At 47.3% G+C, this 20,882-nt stretch overlaps 1 protein-coding gene across 5 annotated transcripts in view; it reads right to left on the bottom strand.

Annotated features, from left to right (window-relative positions):
- Positions 1-20,882, bottom strand: part of KDM5C (lysine demethylase 5C) — a 187,140-nt gene that overhangs the window by 14,750 nt on the left and 151,508 nt on the right. For 4 of the 5 annotated variants that reach the window (XM_030194031.1, XM_030194034.1, XM_030194030.1 and 1 more), the window contains 3 exons: positions 20,780-20,837; positions 11,108-11,307; positions 10,782-10,994 (listed from right to left, as the gene is read on the bottom strand). In XM_030194031.1, the coding sequence (XP_030049891.1) occupies positions 10,782-10,994; positions 11,108-11,307; positions 20,780-20,837 (471 nt within the window). The remainder of the gene's footprint in view (positions 1-10,781; positions 10,995-11,107; positions 11,308-20,779; positions 20,838-20,882) is intronic. The other variant, XM_030194032.1, reaches the window with a different exon arrangement.

The following is a 20,882-nucleotide window of genomic DNA, read 5'->3' as shown; positions in this document are numbered from 1 at the left end:
CAGAATACCTACCCGGCCGATACCGCTTTGCTTCCTGAAAACGACCGCGACCCGCGGAACCTCTAAAAGTCTTAGGGCGAAGTTCCGGAAGCCGAGGAACCTTGGCATCAGTAAGACCTCTTACCAACTTATCCAACTCTTCACCAAACAACAAAGAGCCTTTAAACGGGAGCGAACAGCTTGGCCTTGGACGCAGCATCCGCCATCCAGCCTCGCAACCACAGGGCCCGACGAGCTGCCACCGCTAGAGACATGTTCTTCGCCGAGGCCCGCAACAAATCATACAGTGCATCCGCCAAAAAGGAGGAACCCAACTCCAACTTAGCCAGATCTTGAGTCAAAGAGCCTCTGTCCCCTGGCGGGCTATCTAAGAGCCGTTCCGCCCAGCGGAAACAAGCCCGCGCCACCAGCCCGCCAAAGACCGACGCCTGTAACGCCAGGGCCGACAAATCAAAACTGCGCTTCAGGAAAGTTTCCAATTTCCTGTCCTGAGGGTCTCGCAACGCAGCCCCTCAGTCCACCGGAATCGCCGTGGCCTTAGTCACTGCCGTAACCACGGCATCCACGGTCGGAGGCTTGAGAGAATCTCTATCTTCCTGCGGCAGGGGATAAAGCTTAGCCATGGCCCGAGCCACCTTACACGGCGCCTCCGGCGCCTGCCACTCCTGAGTAATCATTTCCCTCAGATCCGCATTCATAGGGAAAGAACAAGACACCCGTCTGATCCCCTTAACCAACGGATCCTGCTTTCCGGCCTCTAACGGAACTGCCGCCGGATCAAATTTGAGGGTCGCAGCCACCTGATTAATAAGATCCGACAATTCATCTCGCTGAAAAATGCGCACCACCGAGGGATCCTTCCCAGGCAGCGCAAGCTCCTTATCATATCCAGCCAACGACCCCTCCTCCTCTTCTAGGAGGCTAAAGTCACCCTCCGAATCCGGAGGGGAAAAACCTTCAAAATCCTCAGACCACTCTACCCGTGGTCTCTTCACGCCAGCCCCCCCCGTTCCAAGGCTAAGGGGCTCCGCTTGGGACGGCCCTGCCTGCCAAGCCTGATATAAACTCCAAATGAAATCCGGGGGAAACCCGCTCCTACCTGAGGCATCACCCCCCGAAGGCGCTGGAAATTGGCTGCCCGGCAGTCCCCCGACTCTCCCAGGCCCGTGTAGCGCCGAATCCAAAATGGCGGCGGTTCCCGCCAAAATCGGAACCGCCGCAGGGCCGCTGTTCAAAGGCGCCGCAACCTCCGAGACGCTAGCCGCGGGAACCTCCGCCGCCAACACCGGCGGAACGGAGGATTGAGGCTTCGGTTCCCCACAAAACCGGCAAACACTCCCCACCGCGTCGACGCCCCGACGCGCACATGACCGGCACCTCAGCGGTTTCCCCGACATTAGAGCAAGCCCAGCTGACCGCCAAACAAGTGCCCCGATTGAAAAACTCAAGAAACTCACCCGAGCAGGAAAGTCAGCGCCTTACTCACTGCTGAACAGCTCCGAGACTCCGGAGTGCAGCTCCAATAGCTCTCACCCGTTTGGGTCTGACTTTTTTTTTTTTTTTTAAACTTTACTGCAGCCTTTCATTTGAGCCTTGCTGCTGCTAACACAATTCGGCACTCAAGGCTGCAGTATACAAACTGCAGCCGAGGCACAAAGCTGCCCAAACGGAGAGCCAGACCGGGGGAGGGACCCGGCCACCCGGGTGTGACACCCCAAAGGGGACAATGACGGGCCCCAGCGGACCCGCAACCCCTAGCACACCAAAGTCTTCCAGGCACAGGAGATCCACCAGAAATAGCACAGAAACAAAGGAAAAACTCTGAAAATTAACTCAAAAACCTATCCAGATCGGGCAAGCTGCACAGGTTGCCTGTCTACCCTCTGCTGAGACTGAGAAAATACTGGCTATAGATGGCTAGGCACAGGTTATAAGTACATAGTTTCAAGTTTGTGTTCTCAGTCTCCCTCTGCTGGTAGGCGAGCATAACCCAAGCGTCTTGACCGGTCTGGAGGGTTGATGAGGAAGCCACCCTTTCTGGTGTGCCTTGTCTCAGGCAGAAGGCCTTTTGCATCAGGGGCACAGACTATTAACAAAAGGTAAAATTATGTATCATACCTGATAATTTTCTTTCCATTAATCATAGCTGATCAATCCATAGACTGGTGGGTTGTGTCCATCTACCAGCAGGTGGAGATAGAGAGCAATCCTTTTGCCTCCCTATATGTGGTCATGTGCTGCCGGAAACTCCTCAGTTTGTCGATATCCAAGCTCCATCCGCAGGACTCAGCACTTAGAGAATTACACCCACAAAGGGACACTCTGCCCAGCTCACCACCGCCGAAACGGGGGAGGGGAATTAACCCAGCTCATCCCCACACAAGTGGGGGAGGGGAATCCGTCCAGCTCATCCCCGCGGAGCGGGGGAGGGACACCACACCCGCCGATGCGGGGGGATCTGGCTTATCCTGCAACCGCAACCGCGGGAGGAGCTGACTGACCCTAACACCGCCGAAGCGGGAGGGGTACAAAGCTGCCCTACTGCCGCACGAAGCGGGAGGGAGCACCGGCAGAATTTAAGTCTCAATCCAGCCCCGTAAAACGGAGGGGAGAGGAATGCAGCAGCTCACTAACACAAATTCGTCTCAACTCTTGAAGAATCCATTGAAAAACTTGAACACGACGTCCTCCTGAACAGGAACTGAAGACTAAACTTGAACCTGAAATGCAACCAGAATATAAACAATACAGATATCTGGGAGGGGCTATGGATTGATCAGCTATGATTAATGGAAAGAAAATTATCAGGTATGATACATAATTTTACCTTCCATATCATCATGCTGATCAATCCATAGACTGGTGGGATGTACCGAAGCAGTACTCACCCAGGGCGGGACATAGAAATCCCTGACCGCAACACTGAAGCTCCAAACCGGGCCACCGCCCGAGCAGCCACAGTCAAGCGGTAATGCCTGGAGAAGGTATGGGTCAATGCCCAAGTTGCCACCTTGCAAATCTCTTCCAAGAAGACGGACCCGGCCTCTGCCATCGAGGCCGCCTGAGCTCTAGTGGAGTGAGCCTTCAGCTGGATAGGCGGCACCTTCCCCGCGGCCACATAAGCCGCTGCAATGGCTTCCTTGACCCATCTTGCCACTGTAGGCTTAGCAGCCTGCAGACCCTTACGAGGACCTGAAACAGGACAAACAGATGATCCGACTTCCGGAAATCATTGGTCACTTCCAAGTATCTGATGATGACTCGTCTCACATCCAGATATTTAAGAGCAGAGTACTCCTCTGGGTAGTCCTCCCTACGAAAGGAAGGGAGACAGAGCTGCTGATTCACATGGAAGCGAGAAACAACCTTGGGCAGGAAGGAAGGCACTGTGCGAATAGACACTCCTGCCTCAGTGAACTGCAGAAAGGGCTCTCGACATGAGAGTGCCTGGAGCTCGGAAACTCTTCTGGCTGAAGTGATAGCCACCAAAAAGACTGCTTTCAACGTCAGGTCTTTCAGAGATGCCCTTGACAAGGGTTCAAAAGGCAGCTTCTGCAAGGCTCTTAGCACCAGGTTGAGATTCCACGCAGGCACCACTGAGTGCAGAGGAGGGCGCAGGTGATTAACTCCCTTGAGAAAGCGCACCACATCTGGCTGCGAAGCCAGGGAAGCACCCTTCAGGCGGCCCCTGAAGCAAGCCAGAGCCGCTACCTGGACTTTAAGGGAACTGAGCGACAGGCCTTTCTCCAGACCTTCTTGCAGGAACGCCAACACTGAAGAAATTGGAGCAGTGAAGGGAGAAAGTGAGCCTGCTTCACACCATGCTGCAAAGGTACGCCAAACCCTGGCGTAAGCAGTAGAAGTAGAGCGCTTCATCGCTCTTAGCATAGTGGTGATGACCTTGTCTGAGCCCTTCTTTCTCAGACGCTGCCGCTCAATAGCCAGGCCGTAAGACCAAAGGGGAAGGGATCCTCCATCACCACGGGACCCTGATGCAACAGGCCCTGCTCCACTGGCAGCTGCAGAGGATCGTCCACTGAGAGCCTGATCAAGTCCGCATACCAGGGACGTCTGGGCCAGTCCGGACCCACCAGGATTATCCGGCCCGGATGCTTTGCCACCCGGTCTAGCACCCTGCCCAACATGGGCCAGGGTGGGAACACATAGAGAAGCTCCTGTGTCGGCCACTGTTGGAGAAGAGCATCTACTCCCAGGGATCGAGGGTCCCGTCCTCTGCTGAAAAAGCGCGGCACTTGGCAATTGGCCGATGACGCCATCAGATCTAGGCTCGGCTGGCCCCAGCGCTTCGTGATGTCCAAGAACGCCTGAGCAGATAGCTGCCACTCTCCGGGATCCAAGGTATGGCGACTGAGAAAGTCCGCCTTGACATTCATGACTCCGGCAATGTGGGCCGCTGACAGCTGTTCCAGGTTCGCTTCCGCCCACTGGCATAAATTCATGGCCTCCTTGGCTAGAGGGGCGCTCTTGGTACCTCCCTGGCGGTTGACATAGGCCACAGCCGTGGCATTGTCCGACAGGACCCGTACTGGCTTCAACGCCAGTACCGGGATGAACTCCAAAAGCGCCAACCGAATGGCTCTGAGTTCCAGGAGGTTGATAGACCACTTTGCCTCTGCAGGAGACCAGAGCCCCTGCGCTGTCCTTCCCAAGCAGTGGGCTCCCCAGCCCGACAAAGAGGCGTCCATCGTGACGACAATCCACTCCGGGGTCACCAGAGGCATTCCTGCAGACAACTTGTCTGTCTGCAGCCACCAGCTCAGCGCCTTGCGCACTGCTGGGTCCAAGGGAAGGCGCACAGCATAATCCTCCGACATCGGAGTCCAGCGCTGCAGCAGAGAGAGTTGTAGTGGTCTCATATGAGCCCTGGCCCAGGGCACTACTTCCATCGTGGCCGTCATAGAGCCCAACAGCTGCACATAGTCCCAAGCCCGAAGAGGAGAGGCTACTCGGAACTGGTCCACCTGAGCCTGAAGTTTGACAATCCGATTGTCTGGCAGGAACACTCTGCCCACTTGGGTGTCGAATCAAACTCCCAGATACTCCAGGGACTGAGTCGGGCGCAGCTGGCTCTTCTCCCAGTTGATGATCCACCCCAGGGAGCTCAAAAGAGCAACCACCCGGTTCACAGCTTTGCCGCACTCTGCATAAGAGGGGGCTCGGATCAACCAGTCGTCCAGATAAGGATGGACTTGTACTCCTTCCTTTCACAGGAAGGCCGCGAAGACCACCATTACTTTGGAGAAGGTCCGCGGAGCAGTAGCCAACCCGAAAGGGAGGGCTCTGAACTGGAAGTGTCGGCCCAGGACTGCAAAACGCAGAAAGCGTTGATGAGGAGGCCAGATGGGAATATGCAGGTACGCTTCCTTGATGTCCAAGGAAGCCAAGAACTCTCCTGCCTTCACTGCCGCTATAACAGAGCGGAGAGTCTCCATGCGAAAGTGCCGCACTTTCAAGGCCCGATTGACCCCTTTGAGGTCGAGGATAGGCCGGACAGAACCTCCTTTCTTTGGTACCACAAAGTAAATGGAGTAACGTCCCTTGCCAATCTGATTTTCTGGCACCGGAACGACCGCACCCAGGCGTATCAGGTTGTCCAAGGTCTGCTGCACTGCCACAGCTTTGACCGGAGACTTGCAGGGAGAGAGTACAAACCCGTCTCTTAAGGGTCGGCAGAACTCTAGCTTGTAGCCGTCTCTGATGACTTCCAGCACCCAAGCGTCTGAAGTTACCCTGGTCCACTCGCCCAGAAACGAGGACAGGCGTCCTCCAATTTGCACTGGGCCATGGACCAGGACCCCGTCATTGGGTACGAGACCCTGGGGGAGGACCGGAGGGCGCACCTCCGGGACGGCGGTCTCTGCGAAAGGAATGCTGCTTGGGGGAGAAGTTCCTCTTGAAGGAAGAGGGGGCAGAGGAGCCCGACTTGCCCGGGCGGTACCGACGGGCTTCCTGAAACCGTCCTCGAGATACCGGGGCGAGCACTGGCCCGAGCCCTGACCTCTGGTAACCTCTTGCCCTTAGACGTGCCGAGATCGGTCACGATTTTGTCCAGCTCGACCCCAATGAGCAGCTTGCCTTTAAAAGGCAACTTAGCCAGGCGGGACTTAGAGGCGTGGTCCGCAGACCAATGTTTCAGCCAAAGCCACCGCCCCGCAGAGACTGTCTGAGCCATACCTTTAGCCGAGGCTCTCAAGACATCATACAGCAAGTCTGCCAAATAAGCCAAGCCCGACTCCAGGGCCGGCCAATCAGCCCTCAAGGAAGGATCCGAGGGGGAAGCCCGCTGCACAATCGTCAGGCACGCCCTGGCCACGTAGGAGCCACAAACTGAGGCCTGCAAACTTAAGGCAGCCACCTCGAAGGACGACCTTAAGGCCGCCTCCAATCTTCTGTCTTGGGCGTCCTTTAGGGCCGTGCCACCTTCCACCGGCAACGCCGTTTTCTTAGTCACCGCAGTGATTAAAGAATCCACGGTAGGCCAAAGAAAGGCCTCACGTTCACTTTCAGGCAAAGGATAGAGGCGGGACATAGCCCTAGCCACTTTGAGGCTCGCTTCCGGGACATCCCATTGAGCCGAAATTAAGGTGTGCATGGCATCATGCACGTGGAAGGTTCTAGGCGGGCGCTTCGTCCCCAGCATAATGGCGGAGCCAACAGGGGCTGAGGGAGAGACGTCCTCCGGAGAGGAATCTTTAAAATGCTCATGGCCTGCATTAACAGGTTGGGCAAATCCTCTGAGCGAAAGATCCGTGCTGCAGAGGGGTCATCCGCTCCATCCGAGCGGGAATCCGTCTCCTCCAAGGAATCCCCAAAGGACCGTTGGGAGAACTCAGATACGCTGCCCTCATCTACATCAGAGGAAACAGCGTCCTCTAAGGCCTGGGAATCCACCCGAGGGCCTCAACCCCTTTATCGGACAAGGGAGAAGGGGCAGCGTTCTGCATAAGGAAGGCCTGATGCAGCAGCAAAATAAACTCGGGGGAGAAACCCCCCAGACTGTGCACTTCAGCAGCCTGGGCCACAGCCCCAGACGCACCCTCAACCGGCGCTCGTAAGAGCGGGGGAGAAACATGCTGCGCATCCAAGATGGCGTCCGGCGCGACACTCCGCGAAGGAGCCGCGCGGGAAGAACGGCGCTTAACTTTAGCCGCTTTTTTGCCGTCGCCCAAATCAAGGGCAGCCATGGCATGAACGTCTCCCAGCTCAAGGGCGGCCCAAGAAGAAGCCGTTCGAGCAGAGTGGCCGGCCAAGATGGCGGAGGCGAGCAGCGGGGGATGGGCGTTTATGGCGGGAAAAACCGCCGCACCGGAGGAAGACCCGGGACACTGACCGGCCTCCGAACTGACACCCAACAAGGGCGAATCAGACTTTAATACCCCCGCATCCCCGCTAGGAGCGCACACGCGGTCCGGGGAGCGATTCTTCGCGCCCTCGCCCTCCGACGCCATAGGCCACGTGGAGATCAATCGGGGAACCCCCTGCCCGCTATAAAAAAGGTAAAAATTACCTGCTTCTCACTCCGAGCTGTAACGACCTGGTGTCCCAGTGAATAGCTGCAATAAACGTTTAAATAAACGTCGAAATAAACGCCTTTAAGGACGTCCAAAATTTTTTTTTTTTTTTTTTTAACGGAGCCAGCGGGAGGGGGGAGAAAAGGATGGACCTGGCGCCACCAGGTTTGCACTTGCTCAAGAAGAGTCCTCAACCCCAGGCACTCAACAAAACCTAAAAATTAGGCTTGGAGGCCTAGCCAGAGCTGCTGCTGTGTGTGACCACCACCTGCTGAGATAGAGAACATACTGAGGAGTTTCCGGCAGCACATGACCACATATAGGGAGGCAAAAGGATTGCTCTCTATCTCCACCTGCTGGTAGATGGACACAACCCACCAGTCTATGGATTGATCAGCATGATGATATGGAACAGTGCTTTTTTTTTTCTTCTAGGCACAATGCCCATGGGCTTTCCAGAGCACTGTATGTTGCTTTTTTTAATGGTGGGAAATTGACTTTATAATAGCCACCAGCATGAACGTTTGTCACTTTTTAGAATCAGTGCTCGATACTGGCAACCACATATTTTAGTTGAAGATATTTGATGAGTGGTTTTAAGCATTCATACTGTTTCATTTAGTGATGCAATTTTACATTCATAATGATATTGTGCACACAGCCTTGTCTTTAATACAGCCAAAGTTAACTGCTTTTGCTGTCTCAGTTAGCATTTTGTTTACTACAATCACATAATTCATGACATGAGTCAGATTTTAACTCAATAAAGTAACTGGTAAAGAATGTTAAGTACATTGGGTACCAATCCAGCAGTAATCCTATTTTTTATATGATAAATCCAAACATGTCTGAAATCCCCCTTTTAAAGATTCTTTGTATAAAAAGTGATGAAAAATGTGTGCTTCTACACAGGCAATATCCATGTGCATTTCAAGTGCCAAAAATCTAATGATCTAAAAAAACAAAATGGGATTTGTAATACGGAGTGTTGCCACGGTTTGGGTTTCTGCCAGGTACTTGTGACCTGGCTTGGCCACTGTTTGGAAAACAGGATACTGGGCTAGATGGACCAATGGTCTGGACCCAGTATGGCTACTCTTATATTCTTATACTCTTATGTAAAATTAAGATTTTACATTTTTTTATTACATGCTTACTTAACTACAAATCCCAAAACCTATAAATACTTTCAATTTTCCCAATTACTGCTGGATTGGTACCCAATGTACTTAACATTCTTTACCAGTTACTTTATTGAGTTAAAATCTGACTCATGTCATGAATTATGTGATTGTAGTAAACAAAATGCTAACTGAGACAGCAAAAGCAGTTAACTTTGGCTGTATTAAAGACAAGGCTGTGTGCACAATATCATTATGAATGTAAAATTGCATCACTAAATGAAACAGTATGAATGCTTAAAACCACTCATCAAATATCTTCAACTAAAATATGTGGTTGCCAGTATCGAGCACTGATTCTAAAAAGTGACAAACGTTCATGCTGGTGGCTATTATAAACCAACATGTAAAAATATATAACACAAATTGGGAAAATTGAAAGTATTTATAGGTTTTGGGATTTGTAGTTAAGTAAGCATGTAATAAAAAAATGTAAAATCTTAATTTTACATAAGAGTATAAGAATATAAGAGTAGCCATACTGGGTCCAGACCATTGGTCCATCTAGCCCAGTATCCTGTTTTCCAAACAGTGGCCAAGCCAGGTCACAAGTACCTGGCAGAAACCCAAACCGTGGCAACACTCCGTACTACAAATCCCATTTTGTTTTTTTAGATCATTAGATTTTTGGCACTTGAAATGCACATGGATATTGCCTGTGTAGAAGCACACATTTTTCATCACTTTTTATACAAAGAATCTTTAAAAGGGGGATTTCAGACATGTTTGGATTTATCATATAAAAAATAGGATTTGTGTTATATATTTTTACATGTTGGTTTTCGTGCCTTCTAGCATGTGCAATCTGTTTGGACCTCTAGGAATTCATCCATAGCCAGTGTTACAATGATTTGGTATGCCTGTCTTTTTTGATGGATATGAATTTTTATATTTAACTTACATGTATATTTTGTTTATTCTAAAAAAATATTCCTTATGTTTTGTAAGTGATCTGTATGTGCTTTATTATTTAATTTTGTTTGTAGATTATTCATATTGATTTATTTGCTTGCAGTTTTTCTCTTATTACCATTGATGCAGCCATATGGCTAAGCATGGCCATGTTGGGTATTTTATTTAATTAGGTGCAAGACGTTTGGTAGATCATTTCCATTTTTTGGACAACTATTGGATATTTGTTCATCTACTGTGTCCTCTGACCTCTGTTTGCTTTGGTTTTATCTAGGTCCATACATAGGAAACTATAAAAAGACACCTGGTTATCCACCTAAAATGCCCACTGTTCCTGCCAAGGTAGTAAAGAGGTGGGGCCTATCTCAGGATCAGCCTTTGGAAGCACCTATGACACACCCTCAAATCTTGTATCACGTCTCCTTCAGTTACTGCATGACCAATTGAGTTTGCTATTGCATACTGTCCTGCAGACCCCACTGCTAGTGGAGCTGCTTTGGCCCCCAACAGAAGCCAGGATGCAATTTAAGTTGTGTACTATTATTTTTAATAGTACACAGTCTAAGCAGTTATTCATGCATTGTAATGCCATTGGAAGCCACAGCTGAGCCCTCCTCAATGTACCTCATTAAACCTGTGATAGCCGGGAAATGAAACTTCCTTCTCTGGAGCTCCAGTAGGATTCCCTTCCAGTCTTCAGCCAATGTTCATCCAGAAAAGGAAGGAAGGACTCGGTTGCACACTATTCCATACACCCCCTACTCATACTCTTGCTCAACTGGGACCAAGATAGCTAAAACACATTGCCACAGGACCAGGGGACGTTCCTTTTCTTCTCATAGCCGAGGCTCAACTGTACCCTACATAGGATGATGTAAGCAAGCTAGTTTTTTTTATCTGTCTGAACTGGTCTGGTGAGCAAAAAAGAATCATTAGCTTTGTCCAAACTATAATCCCCAACACACAAGGTAGACTTTAGAAACATTGGAAGGACATAGTATAGATCACTCATCTCCTCTTATACTGCCCTCAAATCCCAGTTATTCCATTATTATACTCCGTAGACACTTCCTATTCCGTCTCTCCTTCGATCCCTCTCTGAGTTACACTCTATATCCACTATTGTCTTCCCTCTTTATATCCCTCGCATGCTCACCTCTCTTCCATTCTGGTTACACTCTATAGCCACTTCCTGCCCCATCTCCTCTTCGTCTGGGTCCTCCCGTCTCTCTAGCTCAGCTCGTGTTCTCTTTGGTTCCAGTTCCTCCTTGGGCTGGGGTGAGGACTGACCCCTGGTACATCGCCGTTTCCTCTTCTTCTCAGCATCCCTGCCTTTCCCCTTCATTGCTTGACGCTCGGCCTTTTCAATCTGCAGATAATCACACAAGGGAAAAGAGATAAGACCAAAGGCCATATGTTTCAGTACCCTGGCCAGATACTGTCTCACTTCCCACAGCTTGTCATTCTCCTTCCCTTCTTTACCTCAACCAGCTTGCGCAGCTTGTCCAAGTCTGGTGGCTGGGCTGCTTGCAGAACCCTCCAGATTCTCTGCTCCTCATCCAGTGTTACCTCCAGCAGGTCCCCTTCCATCATTAGCTCCTCCAGCTGCAGTCGAGAAGTTTCTGACAGTTCCAGGACTGGCCCACAGAGTCGGGGAAAGCAAGAGGAGATCATATCTAAGTCTGAGAGAAAAGATTCAGATACCTTTATTGGCATGATAGTTTTAGATGTGTTGCCTTTCAAAAGGTGCAGTTGCATGGCTTATGTAACAGATTTATTTTTAATTTCCTTCATTTGTACATTGTTTTTGAAGTGCCTGAATGGGTACTGGAAATATGGTATATAAAGTATCAATTAAGTGAAAATGTGAAAGATAAAAAAAAATGTTTTACATAAAATATACATTTCCAGGGTACCAAGACAAAGACAATCCCCAGATGCTGCTGCCTGTCCTGGTTCATGTTATCAGGTCAGGTTAGGAAATGTTATATTTCTGTCCTGAAGGTAAGAGACAACATTTTAGTTCTATAGCCGCTGCCTTCTCCAGGTATATATATATAGTTTTACATACTCTTTTTTTGTGGGAAGTCCTTGATTTTCCTTGCTGGTTTTGGGAAATGTGCATTTCTTATTTCTGTACTTTGCACAATGGAAGAAATGCTTTTCTGTTTCTTTTTCTCCAGTATTGCACTACACAGAGTCTAGCCTCTTGGGTTTTGTCCGTATAGTTTCTAGTATGTGGTCACTTATCCTTTGTTCGATGATGGCATATGTGACTGAGATCTGATAGTACCGTACATTGGTTCTGTGCAGGAATTTCTAGCAGTCTAGCTTGTTCTGGTTTTACATCTGCACCTTCTAATATGTGGTGTACTAGTATTCTAGGGTTGCATTGCTTACTTTTTGTAGATTGTAGCTGTTATGAATTCTGAGTGTGGGTTTGGTACAGATGATTTGCTACATAAATATAGTGTGTTCCCCCCCCCCCCCCCCCACCCCAAGATTTCATGTTCAATCACATAGTGCCTAGTGGTGTGGAGTGCATTTGCGACAATTGTTTTTTTTTTTAATAGCTAGTTTTAAGGGGAAGTGTTCTAATTCTTCTCTGCATCTCACAGTCCCCTTTCTCTTTGTATGAGGCATGATTTCAGGAAAAAATATAATGAAGAAATCCAGCAAAAGATCAGTGTCTCTCACAACGCTGGATTCACGCTGCCATCTTGCCTCGTCCCTCCCTCGCGGTGCCACCTTTTCAACAGCTATTTTGTTTTGTTCCAGCACCACATAGCTTGCAGTAAGTTTGAACTGAATGGTACTCCTCCAGTCTTGTGAGAACAGAGTGGGATTTAGCTCAAACTCACCAAAACCTGCATGGTACAGATATTAAACAGAATACCTGTTAAGGAGGCACGCCAATAGCAAGTCTGAGGAAAAGGTGGGGGGAGAATGTATACTGGGGAAAGAATCATGGAGCCACACTTAGGGCCAATTGAGTCTGCCACTGGTCTCCAGGCCATGCAGTGAAGAACACTGGAATACAATCTAGTTCAGTGATTCCCAAACCTGGCCCTGGAGGCACCCCAGGGCCAGTCAGGTTTTCAGGATATCCACAATGAATATTCACACAAATAAACCTCTGAGCTAAACACTCTTTCCTTAGCGTCCCTCCGGACCGGACCAGGATTGGACTGATGGGTTGTGCTCGCCTACCAGCAGGTGGAGACTGAGAAAAAACTCTGACTCTAGAGAGCCAATAGGAGCCCTGGCCATGTGACCTTAGCCTCAGTATTTTCTCAGTCTCCCAGCAGGTAGGAAGCGAGCCCATTAGTCTCTCTCTTTATCTTTTAGTGGTTAATAATGCTACCTCTTCTTCTGTGCCTAGGAATTCTCTGTTAGACGCTGGTCAGGCAGGGATTTCTTTTCCTTTCTTGTTTCCTTTCTTTACAGCCTCTGGGGGTGTTAAACTCGGGTGTCCCCGAGTCCCTCCCCCCTTCCTCCCCATCTCCCATACGTGGCTGGGAAGGACTACCCTTTGTTTAGAAAGGTGTATGTCTTTGGGAGAGGCAGCCACTATAGAAAGTTAAAACTTATAAGCATTTTAAAGAGCAAGCTAAATCACGAGCAGGCAGCTCTGTGTTTTTCCCCATTACTTTAACGAGCAGGCAGCTCTGGTTGCTGTTTTGGGTGTCTATATTATCTAGCTGTTAAAAAAAAAAAAAAAAAAAAAAAAAAAAAAAAAAAGAGGCAGCAGTAATTTGGAGGAGTTTTCTTGGCTGGTTATTGCTCTTCCTTCTGTTTTTGTTGGTCAGTTTTAATTTTAGCGGTTTGTTCGGCGGAACAGGGCTTCAAAAAAAAAAAAAAAAAGATTTTGGCGCGAATCGGGTACGCGCGTGCACGCGCATTACCGTCATGTCCGAGAAGCTGAGACGCTACGCTGTATGCCAGCGTTGGGGGATCTCCTCTTCCAGCTCCTGTAAATATTGTACACCGCTGGGGGGTGCGTCGGGACCTTCTCTTTCGCCGTCTTCGGGGCTTCAGTTGTCAGCCCAGAGTTCCTCGCCGTCGCGGTCTGCTGTAGCAGTTCTGGACGGGTCAGGTGCACCTCCGGATGCCGCTCCCGCGAATTCTGCAAGTGCGGTGCCCATTTTGTTTGTTTCCCACGACGCGAAGTGTTTTTATTTGGATGTAGAGAGCTCCATTATGCAGGAGAGGCTGCAGCATGTTTTTTGTCAGCGCCAGAGTTGTTTTCTGTATTGCAGCCTGCTCCTTCAGATCGCAGTGCTCTGTGTTATGTGTAGTGCTCCACGCAGGGCTCGGTGTTATGTGTGGCACTCCGTAATTTAAATCTACAACGAATTATACGAATGAGAACAGAAGAACGCATTTATGCACTCCATTAGCACAAATGGTTTGAGGCTGCTTGCTCTATATTCCAGGATTATTTTTCTCTCTGGTTTCCCAGTGTTGCGGTTACCATATTTCTTATTCTTTTTCTGCCTTGAGTCTATGGAAATTCTGCAAGGTTGTAATGTCAGTTTTGACAAGGTTATGATTTTAATTTTTGTATACACAGAGTTTGTTCCTTTTAAGCATTTCTCTCATTGGCTGTAGTGTTATACAGTGTTTTTTATTTTTCAGAATTTAAGAATTTTTATCTATAGGCATAGAGTAGATTGTTTTTCGATGCCAAAAAATATATATAAGCTCTCTCATATTCTCTGGGGGACTGCCCTGTCTATCAAGCTCCCAATCACTCAGCTGCAGGAATGCTTGGTTCATGTCCTCCCTCTTTTCCAACTGTCTTGAACCCTCTCATATTTAATTTTGGCTTTCTTCGGATAGTTACAGGACAGATGACCACTTAGACAATGAGGTCACTTTTTCATTTTGCATATTTCCCCCTTAAGGATAGTGGAAGGTTCTCAAACCATCTAATGGGGTTTTTTATCTTCGCTATCAGTTCAGCATTGGCAGATGGTAAACTTTATGGTTTGGTCCAGTATGCCTATACATACCATCTACTATCCCTTCCTCTTCCTTAGAGATCTTATATTCTTGGCTCCAGCTTTCTTGAATTTAGACACAGTATTGTCTCCTCCACCTTCGCCAACAGGCTGCTGTGCTAATCCACCACCTTTTCTGTTAGCAGGATTTACCTCAGAATGGTAACATAGTAGATGATGGCGGATAAGAATCTAATAGTCAATGATTGATGCTCTACAATTCTTGCTATAATATCTTATTTCCTTTCAAGTATTTCCCTCCATGGCTATAGTATTCTACAGTGTTTTAAAAACTTAATAAATTTTTTTCTATGACATAGGGTGCATTGTTCAGAGGCCATGGGGATCTATAGCTCTTTCGTATTCCCTGAGGGACAGTCTGGGCTACTAAGCGCCCAATTTTGTAGCTGCCTTTGAGGGCATGCTTTATTCATATTTTCCCTACTTTTCCAACTGGCGTGAACCTCTCATTTTTTCATCTTGGCTGTTTTCTGGTAATTACGGAACATATGAGGTCATTTATAGTTTTTTCTATCAATACCGCATTAACAGTTTGTAAACATTCTGGTTTTTGTCCGGTATGCTCGTTCATAGCATCCATTATCTCTTCCTTAGAGATCTTATGTTCTTGTCTCAAACTTTAGTAAAGTCACATACAGTCTTGTTTCCATTGCCTTCACCTGAAAGGCTGTGGCACAAAATTTCACCACTTTTGTCCGTTTCACATATATATATATATTTTTTTTTCACTTCCTGTGCATTTTTGCTATCGGTACATGAGTTTTGTCATACGGGGAAAGACTAAGATTCCATCAAGCCCACCATCCTGTTCTCAGTTGGGGTCCATACAGGTGGCAAATACCACATTCATCTCGGTACATCTCAGTACATCTCAGTATGGGAGGAGAGATGACCATGATACAAGGATGTTGAGAAGGTCCTCAATTACCAGTTTTCTTGCCCTGCTCTTCAGTCTAGCGGCGGCTCCGCGCACTTTCACTTAAGTTATGGTCGTAGTAGCAGTGGCGCTCATGAAGCAAGGCTTCTCGTTTCATCCTTTCCTAGACAACCGGTTCATTAGAGACAATCTTATTGGCAGAGTTGTCACATCAAGCAACGGGTGGTGCATTTCGGACAGACTCTAGGTTACGTGGTGAATGCAGCCAGGTCTCTCATTTGATCTCTCTTTTGAGCTTTCATGTGATCTCATTAGATTTCATTTCATATCTCTGTTTTTTCTCTCTTTGTTTAGTCAAGTTCAAGCATCCCACTTTATGTTTTTTCTTGATGATCTTGGGCCTTTGGCCATTTCCTGCCTCTATTTTGCAGAGTACAATTTTTCTTTCTAGCTCCCAAGAAGGAATTTCTTCTGCATTCTCTTTGGAGTCTCGGTAGTCTCCTTTGGCAACTTTTCACTCCGTCAATTTCAGGGGCATTGGAATAATTGAAATAAATAAATAAATAAATAAGAGAACCTTATGTGTATTTTTTTGTGTGGGTTTTTCCTCCTTGATTTCACCGTGCTAGACTCTCTCCTTCTGGGCGTTGTCAGCGGAGGGTACCTTAATGGGACGTCCCAGTTCTAGAACCTTTTGGTTTTGCTCTGACCTCCCATATTCCTCGCTTAGTCTCTTGCTGGAAAGATTCGTCAGTGGCACGGATACATGCCCTCTCGCACCCGGATATTTATCTTGGATGGTATTCCCTCAGCTCAGTTGGCCTCTGTATTCTCAATAGTGCAACACGGGTCTGGTGGTTGAGATTGAGCATCCTTCCTGCAGGTATGCCTGGAGAATATACACAGTGGACAGTTTTTGGTGGCTACATCGAGGAAAAAAATATATGTATATATATAGTCTACTACATAAGTACATATGTAATACCACACTGGGAAAAGGTCAAAGGTTTCATCGAGCCCAGCTTTCTGTCCACGGCCAACCCAGGCCAAGAGCACCTGGCTAGATTCCTAAACGTACAAACATTCTCTGCATGTTATTCCTGGAACTGTGTAGTGGTTTATGGACTCCTATATGTATCTAACAGATAAAAGGTACTGACAAGTGTCTACTGTTGTTTTATTCCCGTTTCCACTAATTGGGGTCTACGACAAGAGTCTCAGGTGATCTGCTTGCAGAGGCAACAGCTACAGACTATTCTTTCTCTCTCATTTGAATTGCGCTCTGAGATATGTTTTCTTCATATTGTCTAACTGCAGCGGCTGGCAGTTGATTGGGACCTTCAGTCTAGTTTGCAGCAGGAATTTAGGTACCTTCTTCTCCTGCATGGTATTTTATTCTAGGCTGATTTATTTAACTGCACTCTTATTTTTACCTCTTTAGCTTCAAGTGATCAGGTACTTTCTCACTGACAGCCTTTACATACTTCCAATCTATTGCTAGGTTGGCAAGGGTCTAGGATATCTGCAGGAATGGTAGATTCATTGCAGATTTTTTGTTTGTTTGTTTCAAGGCGGCTCCGTCTCTACTTTTGCCATCTTTCGTTCAGTCGTTTTTTTCTCGACTCTCTCTCTGTCCTTTGCGCTGTACTAATAGTGCGGTAGGGAACAATATATAGCGGCCCTTGGTAGAGGGGGCATGTTCAGCGTCACTTGGACTTTTCAGTTTTCTTGCTTTGTAGTCATCCTATTTAGTTTGTTGGTGGCTCTTGGATCGTCAAGTTTTCGGCTCGTTATTCATCCTAGTTTGGGTGTTTTAAGGGACTCTACCGCGTTCTCAATGTCTGTCCCTCCCGTAAGATTACTGCTTTGGTACTTCCCATCAGTCCAATCCTGGTCCGGTCCGGAGGGACGCTAAGGAAGGAGAAATTAGATCTTACCTGCTAATTTGCTTTCCTTTAGTCCCTCCGGACCGGACCAGGCCCCTCCCATTTTCGTCATCTTTTCAACGGAATATTAAAATAAATAAATCAATAAAAAATGAATAAATAAAAAATAACCACCACCACAAACAAGCAATTAAGCCAGAAGCGTGTGTAGATAGAATTTTAAGTGAGCCATGTCACTGTGTAGATAGAATTTTAAGTGAGCCATGTCACTTCTCTGGTCGAAGTTGCTGGTGGGCTCCGTTCCTGGTATATGTATATGTTTATATGTATCTTGGTAGATATCTGTACAGCTTTAAAGGGCCATACCACTTCTCTGGTGGGAATTGCTGGTGATCTATAATACAAGTGAGCCATACCTCTCTTCTGGTGGGAGTTGCTGGGGAGCTATGATACAAGTGAGCCATACCTCTTCTCTGGTGAGAATTGCTGGTCAGCTATAATACGAGTGAGCCATACCTTGCTGGTGAGCTATGATACAAGTGAGCCATACCTCTTCTCTGGTGAGAATTACTGGTCGGCTATAATACGAGTGAGCTATACCACTTCTCTGGTGGGAGTTGCTGGTGAGCTATGATACAAGTGAGCCATACCTCTTCTCTGGTGAGAATTGCTGGTCGGCTATAATACGAGTGAGCCATACCACTTCTCTGGTGAGAGTTGCTGGTGAGCTATAATACAAATGAGCCATACCACTTCTCTGCGGAGAGTTGCGGGTGAGCTCTAATACATAAGGGGCCATACCACTTCTCTGGTGAGAGTTGCTGGTGAGCTCTAATGCATAAGGGGCCATACCACTTCTCTGGTGAGAGTTGCTGGTGAGCTCTAGTACTTGGCTTTGCCGAGGAATTTGTGGCTGCTAGGATTCCATACGGCACAGAAGGTCTTTCTTTCTTTCCTGCTTTGTTATTCAAATACTGAGGCTAAGGTCACATGGCCAGGGCTCCTATTGGCTCTCTAGAGTCAGAGTTTTTTCTCAGTCTCCACCTGCTGGTAGGCGAGCACAACCCATCAGTCCAATCCTGGTCCGGTCCGGAGGGACTAAAGGAAAGCAAATTAGCAGGTAAGATCTAATTTCTCCTTTCTATTGTCAAACACTTTACAAATTATTTAAGCAAAATATTTCAAATATACTACAAAATAGTATTATAGTATATCTGAAATATTTTAGTCATCATATTTTGGTTCAATGAATATTCATGACAGATTTGCCTGCACTGCATCTGGGGTGTCCCACTCCACTTGTATCATTTCATTAATTGGTGTGTATAATGGGAAAGCTCTGGACGGCTTCTTCATCCCTTCCAACAGTGGATCCTCTGCCTTGTTGCTTATTGCTGGCCAATCTTTGGAGATCTTCAGCACCAGAACAACCTCAGTGATCAATGAATGCCACCTCATCTCTTTGAAAAATCTGCAGCATCCTCCCTAGATGGTCCACTTCTTCCGCCAGCCAAATCTCCTGGAATTCTGTCTAGGTCTCTGACAGATTCCTGTCTGGGACCAAAGAATCTGCCGACACCAGTGATTACATCATCCAATTTCCTGCCAAAGAGATCTGAGGCATCTTTGCCACCAATGGGCCGACCTTCATGCTGGAAAGAGTTGGCGGGCCCTTCTAGACTTCCTAGTCCTAGGCCATGCCTTTCTGCAGACAAAATGTTTGGTGCATGAGGAGGGCAAACTCCTGGCTAAAGCTTTACCCTACTACCTAGCCCAGCTTCTGGTTACTGTCCAAATCCACCCCCTACCCGAGTCTCCATCAAGCTCAACACTGGGGTTCCTTCCTAAGAAGGCTGAGAATGTGCATCTGATAAAATGACAGCAGTTTCCAACAAAATCATGTCACTCTCGATCTTTGGATTTCCCTTAGCAGCAGAGCCGCAATCTTGTTTATCATCAGCTCCTTGGCTGTAGGAACCATGATGGCACAATCCTGTGCATATTTGGAACTAACCACTTGCTGAAAATTCTTGTGCAACAGCTACAGTAAGACCCCTCTGAGCATTGAGGGACCATAAACCCCCCTGTCCTGGGACCCAGCACTGCCCAAGGCTGCTACAGATGCAGAACAGCTTTTTTTTTTTTTTTTTTACATTAACATGCTGCTGAGACTTTTTCTCCCCCCAGGCAAGGCACTAAAGGTCCTCCCCCTCCCACAGCAAAGGAAGATGACAGGCACAGGCCACCAAGTCCCAAATGGGAACTTCAATGAGGGGGGCGTAGATCCTGTCTCTCCCCCCCCCCACCCAAATACGCTAATATGTCAGGGTAGAACCCAATCAAGATTACCAAAGAACTCCCTTAGGTGAGGTTTACCAGACCAATTTCCAGAATGCACTGGGTGCCTCACTTGAAGATACTGACTGGCTAGAGGTTGCACAGGATACTTACAAGCATTAAATTAGTTCTCAGTCTCCACCGACTGGCAGAGAGTGCATACCTTTTGCGTCAGGACTGGTCTGGAGAGATGAAGAATCATCATAAAATCTAACTATCTCAAAAGCAAAATCAATAATATTTTCAATTGTAATACCTAAAACTTGGCAAGTTTTGGCTTCCACCTGCATCAAGGGTAAAATACAAATAAAAAGGATGACAAAGATCTATAAAAGATGAGACAAAGCTGTTATACGCCAGTCTAGTATCTAAGATCTAAAAAACAAAACAAAAAAAACAACCATTAAAGGACCAATAGTACTGTGTTACTAGGGCCAATTTTCATACAACCTTCTTTCACAGAAGCTGAAACTTGACAGTGTAGGGTTTTGCATACTAGTTTTGTGCATTACATTTGAAATTATTCTAGATTTTGCTCTTATGATAGTTTGTATTCCTGGTTTTTGTTTTATTTTATTTGCTTGTTTGATTCTTGAGGTTGGATACTGGGTACTGGTATTTACTTTGATCTATATGGTTATTTGGCTATAGTCTGGTAGATAATAAGACTGGAGTTGATGCTTCAACTCTTTTCTGGGTCTATTATGGCATAATCAATGCTAAACTGCTCCTGTAATGAACTGAAAGTAAATCTGTGCAGGGAGTCTCCCCTTGCTCTGCCATTTCCAAGATACATAAACTTTGGGTTTTACACGGATGAGAAATCACAATCACCAAATGCCTCCCTCCTACACTTTTTTCCACAGTGACTATCCCCCTTTTCTTAACTGTGAAATAGAAATCTGTGGTTCTCTCAACCTTCCCCAAAGGTAAAAACATGGATAATTGACTGTACCTCTGCAGGGTCCTGGAGGAATGTTGTTGGCTTTTGACACCTGTGAAGCAGGCATGAGGACAAGAGTTCTCTTACCTGAAGGTACACTGTTGCCATTCTCAGTCACCTTGTCCCCATTTTCAAGTGGAACCTGCTGAACAAAGATGAAGAAACACAGCTAATCATGCATATTTCAAGA

This window comes from Microcaecilia unicolor, chromosome 2, assembly GCF_901765095.1.
Source record: "Microcaecilia unicolor chromosome 2, aMicUni1.1, whole genome shotgun sequence".
NCBI lineage: Eukaryota > Metazoa > Chordata > Amphibia > Gymnophiona > Siphonopidae > Microcaecilia > Microcaecilia unicolor.
Note: the sequence above shows the minus strand (reverse complement) of the source record. Positions and strands in the feature narration are given on the sequence as shown.